General features: G+C 34.5%; 1 protein-coding gene across 1 annotated transcript; it reads right to left on the bottom strand.

The window, feature by feature from the left end:
• Nucleotides 1–2,563: 2,563 nt before the first annotated feature.
• Nucleotides 2,564–7,528, bottom strand: Strump (WASH complex subunit strump). The gene is made up of 17 exons (XM_070655842.1): nt 7,399–7,528; nt 7,174–7,276; nt 6,902–7,093; nt 6,539–6,753; nt 6,061–6,427; nt 5,671–5,946; nt 5,375–5,600; nt 5,048–5,283; nt 4,719–4,970; nt 4,463–4,645; nt 4,285–4,401; nt 4,035–4,207; nt 3,680–3,942; nt 3,417–3,600; nt 3,139–3,359; nt 2,905–3,058; nt 2,564–2,815 (listed from the first exon to the last, which is right to left on the bottom strand). Exons 1-17 carry the CDS (start codon nt 7,518–7,520, stop codon nt 2,662–2,664), a joined length of 3,438 nt encoding a protein of 1,145 aa, XP_070511943.1. The 5' UTR covers nt 7,521–7,528; the 3' UTR covers nt 2,564–2,661.
• Nucleotides 7,529–7,604: the final 76 nt, after the last annotated feature.

The raw sequence follows: 7,604 nt of genomic DNA, 5'->3' as shown, positions 1-7,604 counted from the left end.
TTTTTTTTTTTCTTTTTTTTTAATAAAGACAAAATGGGAACCCTGCGCATCAAAGCAAAACTAGCAGCATTTCTAAAGAGGAATGTGCATTAATTTTTTCCATTTACTTTTATTTCCGTACATATATGTATATGTATGTTCCGTGCACATATATACATATATATTCTTCGATTTTACACACACATATATTTTTAATGATAAAAAAGAAGAAAAATAATCACAATTATACGTATACATCTATAACATATATTGGACATCTTTCTACGGCAAAGTGAGTTGTACATCGATTGATTGTATATCATATATTAATTATCGGGGCGAAGAGAAAAAAAAAAGAGAAAAATGTCCCTCCTATATCAGCCATTTCATCGCGCATCTTGTCGCGATGAAACTACAGGGAGGTAAAATTAATAGCGTCTACGCGTTACTTCCGCGATACATCATATGCAAAGGAAAAAGAAAGAAAAAAAAATAAAATAAAATAAAAACCCGAGAGAGACACACGAACTTATGTTTCCAGAATATATCGAACGTTTCGTCTGAGAATCTAGGATGGGTGTTCCTCTGAATCTCGTCGCTCGCGTTTCGATCTCGCAGAGATTAAAACAGCGCAAACGTTCTCTCGGGTCTCGTAGGTTCCGTTATAGATTCCCCTTCGATGCCCTGATCAATTTCCATCGACAGCCGCTTCAGTTTGTCAGCCAGCGCGGGATTCATCTGCATCATCCGGAGTAGAGTATCCGCGGACACGCTGCAATCAAGTTGTTTCAATTAAACAAAATCAACTCGACCTTTTTCTTCTTTTTTTTAAATCTGCTACAGATTGAGCTCCGTGTCGTTATTAGCGCTTCGGTATGAAAAAGTACGAATAATATTCTCGCAATGTTATTTAACTATTCGCCGTGCTCACGTTAACTTTTCTACTTATCTTATCACTTGCGAAGCGGGATGAGATACTCACACGCGCGGGATGTTCCTCAGAGCAAGCAGGTCTCTCTCACGTTCGGTAAAATCTGCGGCACCGTCCCTCTTCCCGAATCCGATCGCCGTGGAGATGTACTCCGGTTTGAAGCCACGGATCTCTCTTAACTTCGTCCGGTGCTTAAAGAAATGAGGATAATTGCGGTCCTTGGACACCGTGACCGCAAGAATGGACGATCCCGCGACGAACATCAGCACGACCGCCAGCACCGTTCGCATGATCTTCTTGCATAAAAAGAAAATAAGAAACACATCGAGCGCGATAATGATTCGTTTATTGCCATTTAAATAAAAACGCGTGCGTTTTTTTACGTATATTGATGGTTGCGATTACTAACGAAGGGCGCGGATCCTCCCTTTGCTAGTAACACTTGCCATTACACGCTTATGATTAATCGAGCGACGCATCTTTCAATGTTCAATATGATATTCTTACGAGATTTTGTCGGAATGACGGAGCATCGTGTATTGATCCACAGACATTGCGCGAATCGCATCTTGTGTAATTATTATTTGTACTTACTGCGATACGACAGAAATTACTAACGTGTGCACGACATTCGGATCTTTTTTTCTTCCAGCGTGACTAAATTTACCAGTATTATTTGAAGGCGGTGACTTCTGCTTTCGCTTGTAATACCCCAAGTACATACAAAACAGAAATTAGTTATAAAACTTAATTAAAATTTGTCATGATTATTGAAAAATTGCGGAACAATCGTGACGCGGCAAAAATAAAAAAAAAAAATAAAAAATATCTTGTCTTGTCTATGCGTTAATTAATATTTCTAATTTCGTTGTATATTCCTTTCTGCAGGCGTGAGACGTGGTCGAGATGAGAATCGTAACGTCTTGTACAACGCGTCGGTTCCAGAGAATTCCGGAGACGATGCCAGGGAAAAGAACGTCGACTTGACTCGTACGTGCGTGTATCGAGAACTGGGCTACGTGACTATTATTCCGAGTCGCTTTGTACGAAGCCGCCGAAGTCGGCGTCGCGGCCGCCGGCGACGCCGTCATAGCCGCCGACGGCACCGACGAAGCCGACGAGGCCTTCAGGCAATCGTACTTTCACGTTAATTTCTCTAATGCGCCCGTCAAATTGACGTTTTATCGTCGCATCGAAATCTCCGCCGATTAGATGGCTGTAATCGGATCTCTTCCGCTCGCGAAATCGTCTATGAAGATGCGTGCAAAGTCGATGAAAATGCAAAGAGGCGCCGGTACCGCCGCCGTCGCCGTCGTCGCCGCCGTATATGCGTCGTCTAGCCGCCAATGCGTATGTAATATTTCCCTGCAGTGGATGACGATCCTTCTCGCAACGACTTTCCGTGATAACGGTGCCACACCCAAGCTTTTACGTAATTTACATTATAAGCTACGTTCACTGCATGCGACACATTTTTTTCTTAGTGCGAACATTATACGTAGCTATAATAAATTAAAGAAACAGTAATTAATTAAATTGTCCGGGTAAAACTGTAATTTCCTAAGTGGTCGAACTTTCAAATTATGAACAAGAAAAATTTTTTATGGAAAATAGCAAAACGTTCGTTGATAAAAATCTTTATCTTTTTTTTTTTTATTTATATAAAAATATATATATTTTTATAATATAGGTAGATATATGTAATATAATCATATATAATATATAATATTACTTTACAAACTTTCGATGCATTATTTTATCATTTTGACTAGAGCATGGTCTAAAACGACGGCAGGTATTTCTTTAAGAATGAGAGAACGTGGAATGCCAGAATATTTCACAAAAAGCTCTAAGAAATGGAGATTGGTAGCTCCTTCAGTTTCTGCATCACCTCCCGCTTTCATACTGAAAAAAAAATAATTTTTATTAGTAATATTTATTTTCAAGCAATATTATATTATCGCGTCTAATGTTCAAATTATAAAAGCACCCACCTTTCCACAGTGACAAACGACAGAACATACATGCATAGATATTTCACATAACGATTCATCACGGAAACGTGGAATTGACGAAGAATCGTTTGTATTCCTATTGCAAATACCACAGCATCAACAGGATCCTGATATCTTTTGCTCAACAAACTTGCTGTAATAAATATATAAAATGTTTGTTATATTTTAATTCGATAAAAAAATATAAAATATTTATTTCTGATATCAGTATACCTGTATTTTTACAGTAGAATAATTTATTTAATTGCGATACTGTGAACAAGAAAATAATAACAGCTATATTATCTATTTTTGGTGGTTTAATATAAACTTTATTATGCGGATCACTGATGCCAGCCCAATCTAATCGCATGCTAAGTTCGTGAAGTAATTCGGTTTTCTCTGGTTTCGTTTCATTATTACTATCTTTTTTCGTGATCTCGCATAAAATAGCCCTAAAAAATGAAAAGAATTAGATAAAAAATCGCTAAATTTAATTAGTTTCCACGTACGTATTCAGTGTTCGAAGTGCAGCTTCCATATGTTTTGCTTCAAATTTACAGGCAGTGTTTAGTTCATACGCTATTTTTTTTCTGAGTAATTGATAGTGGCCTATTTTTAATGTCCATTCGAGTGCCGACGACCACAGTTTACTACTGCTAGCGCTTATAGAATTGTGAAGCTTCGAAATGTTACCTGAGGCATACGTAATTCAATAATTCGCAATACGTTAATTATTTTAATTTTTCTTTTATTAAAAGTCTCGAATTATTACCTTTAGCATTATCTAAAGAACTCAAAGTAGTGTCACAATCTTCTAATAGTGACGTCCACGTTTTGTTGCGTATGCTTTTTTCTATGTAGTGAACCAAAGCCTCCAGTTCCACAACAATGAAAAAAGAAACAAGTTTATCCAGCCCTGACAATCCTGGGGTGCCTATTGTTTCTAATATTACCGAGAAAACTTTGTAATTTAAGATCTCGTTTTGTGTTTTAATATCATACCACGTTAAAGAATGCTCTATGTACACGGTAGTTCTAAAAAGGCAAAAATAAATTTGAGATGCAATATAGTTATCTTGTAAGAGTAATTTCTAAATATAAAATATAAATTATAAATAAATAAATACCGGGGATCGGTAATGCGAATAAGCTCTCTGGCAAGTCTACCCATAAACGTCAAGGAATTATTATCCGTTGAAAACGCATGCTTATCTTCTTGAAATTGTCTCCACGATTTCCCTGGTATCCAGAAAGAGCCTCTACGTTCTTCCTCGACCGCATTATTTATAATATACGTAATCTAAAAATGGGTATATTTAGAGTAGAATATACGAACGTACAAATGTATATTAAGATAATATAATCGTATATTCTCACTTCTTCGTGCCAAATCTTCAAACTGTTTATGTTAATATAATCTTGAATGTATTGGAAAGATTTTCTATATCCGTCCATAATTGAAGATAAATTATTCAGTTTTTGCAGAAGAGATATCTACAAAAATATTAGTAATAATTTTTATAAGTACGTAATATTAAAATAAATTAAAATTTACCTTAGATTTTTGATCAAAATTAAGGCCATTCTGTAAAGCCAAAGTAACTTTCTTGACAAGCTCCTGGCGTATACCATCCTCCAAAAGACGATGTGAATCAACTCTTAGAACTCCTAACGAAACACTTCTTAAAGATAAAACACCCTTTGTAAAGACTGACACGGCATACGTTAATTTCGCCATCTATAAAAATATTAGTTTTTTTTTTTTTTTTTTGTAATTAACTCGACGTAATAAGAATTATTCATATAAGTACCTGTAATCTCTCAGCCAATTGAGCATAATCTTTAAGTTTGTCTTTGGGTAATTTAGTCGGAATCTCCTTAAATGAATTCGTTTCGAGGTGTACTATCTCTGCTAATAAACCAAACACCGTTTCAGGTATAATTTGCAAAACGCGTCTTGCATATCCTTCTAGTTCTCTACTGTAATATTGGGATACCGAAGACAAGTCCGCGCTTCGCGCTTGGTTTACCCTCAGCAATGGAGTTTCTAATGCCGATGCCATCTAAAAATAACATACACTGTGTGTAAAATATATAATGCATAATGTGTTATATGATTTTTAATTGTGTATCTAATTACTTTAAGAAAAAGAGCTTTTAATTTGATAACAGTCGGTGGATTTCCCTTTATACTCGCTTGCATAACATCGATAAAGGACTCCATAATATTCCACGCGTAACAACAATCAGTTACAATATTTAAACTTATCATAACGTCTTCAGATATGCTGCCTGTGCGCAACATATTATGTAGAGTCTCACGTGTGTCAGCGAGATATTGTGAAATATGTAAATTATTTTCTAATTGATGAAATTCTTAAAAGAAAAAAGTAAAAATATTAGTTAATTTAAAACTGTTGTAAGGACTTACTTTAGATAAGACATATATCAATTTATGATTTTTTACCTTGAACTTGTTCCAATGCTTGTAATAGTTGTACTATTTTTCGCCCGTCTTCTTGCTTTAATGAATCAATGTGCTTACTTATTTCCATAAACCACGCATAAAGATTTTGGTTTTTATCAATACCATCTAGTGGTTTATCACCGCCAAAGATTTGTGCGAGATCAATTATACGTTCGACGCATATATTTTTGTCTTTCAGCCATTTAGTTTCTTTTCCAAGCAAGAGCTAATATAAAAATAAGTCAGTCTACATGTATAAATATTGTAAGAAAAGTAATAAATAATGTTCAACGTACATCTTTATACATCTGCTTAACGTCTTGTTCTATTTGAGCAGTGCTTAACAATAAACGAAGACATTTTACTGTGGTATACTTGCTTTCCACTACAACCAATTGACGTAGAGTACGCGAACGTTTTGAATCCTCTAACGTTATCGTAGGCGTAGTAGTATGTAGAAGAATCCAATGTAATGTAACATTGCATTCTCTTACTAATTTAACTAAAGAACCTGTCGTATTTTCATCCATTGTACCTGCCAGCTGTATCTCTTCAATTTCTTGCATTAATTTCTAAAATATATTTTTTACGTTATAATTTTATCAAAATTATTTTTTATAATTTATAAATTTTATAAAATCAAAATTTTTATAGAAACTATATAAATTTTTCGAATTTTTACTTACATCCATTTTTGTTCCGTATTTTTGCGCAATTCCTTTTACGTTTGAATTTTCAAGTGTATTATTCAATGCGGTCCGTGCAGCTTTATATGGTGTCCACCAATCACACAGATTAATTACTGTTCCCATATAAATACTAATTACCCAATTATCGGGAAAGAATCTGTCTACAGTTTCTCGCATAATAGCAGTTTGTGTATGCAATATGGTCGGTTTAAATGACAAAATTATAACTAGCATTGATGCTTGAGTAGCCACAGCGGTGCTACGATGCTCTGGATGTGGAAAAGCAAGAGTTTGATTGTAAATCTCGTCAGAACGCAATCGACCAACAACGAGATCTACCAAAAAATCTCGCAACGGTACTCTCCTAAAAAAAAAAAAAAAAACATATTGTATTGTAATTTTTAACGACTTTATTTGCATTTTAAGCCAATCTATAATATTATCCCATCCCTTATATTTAAATTGTATTACACACTTAAAATATTCTTCAGGATAATTAGTTAGTCTTTTAGTCGACGTTCTAACATAGCCTGTTGAACGAAGCAGCATACAAACATCGTCCACTCTAGTTGAGGAAGACCTCTGAGCATTATATCGATAGTAAGAGACAAGTAATCTTTCACGTATGCGTCCCTCAAAATGGTAATCAACCAACAACAGCATGACACCATACAAGTATACAGCTTCACACTACATTAAAAATTTAATTGCATTCTTGTTATTTGTACTTATACCGATAAACATGTAATAAATTAAAATATATTTAATATTTTTATAAAATAAATTTCTCTGCTAAGCAAATAACTGTATTTATATAAAAAAAAAGAAAAAAATATACCATTAATTGTTTTCCTTCCTCATTAAACATAATGGAGTCTAGTGACTGATGTATATAAACTCCATCTCCTAACTCATCAATGTAAAAATTTAGGTCTGTGACATATTTGTGTATACTTTCAAAAGCCAAATAAAACCTTGTGAGGAGGTCTGAAAAATTATTTCTAAGCTCTTCATCAGTTTCTTGAAGTATCTAAAAATAATACAAATTTTACAATTATACATAAAATGAACAAAAATGTAATAAAAATTATAAGTAAAACACTTAATTACTGAATCATCTTCTATTTTTTGCTCATAAACACTGGCTGCTTTAAAGTATGCAAAGTCAATTATGATAGATCCATACTTCTGTATCAATTGTTTCGAATCCAAGCTGCAACAAATTATTAAAACACAATATTTAAATATCTAGTATTAGAACTTCTATAACGATAAAATTTTTACCGTCATGTAATTACTCAATTAACGAGACATTCTCCACCCAAACAAACTGACCTGAAGACCGGCGGTACGTAGTCCTTCAGTCGCATTAGTTCGGCTATGATAGCATTCCCGCGAGATACCAGCCGCAGCAGGTTTTGCCCGCAAACATTATTGGCCGCCAAAAAATCGCTCATTTTCTCCTTTCAATTTATAAGACCTCAATAATTAACTCTCGCATGAGAACTCATCGAACTTTGATAGCAGCAACGAAGACGTTT

The sequence above is a fragment of the Cardiocondyla obscurior genome, linkage group LG04 (genome assembly GCF_019399895.1).
Source record: "Cardiocondyla obscurior isolate alpha-2009 linkage group LG04, Cobs3.1, whole genome shotgun sequence".
NCBI classification, from domain to species: Eukaryota; Metazoa; Arthropoda; class Insecta; order Hymenoptera; family Formicidae; genus Cardiocondyla; species Cardiocondyla obscurior.
This window is presented reverse-complemented; position numbering and strand designations above follow the sequence as displayed.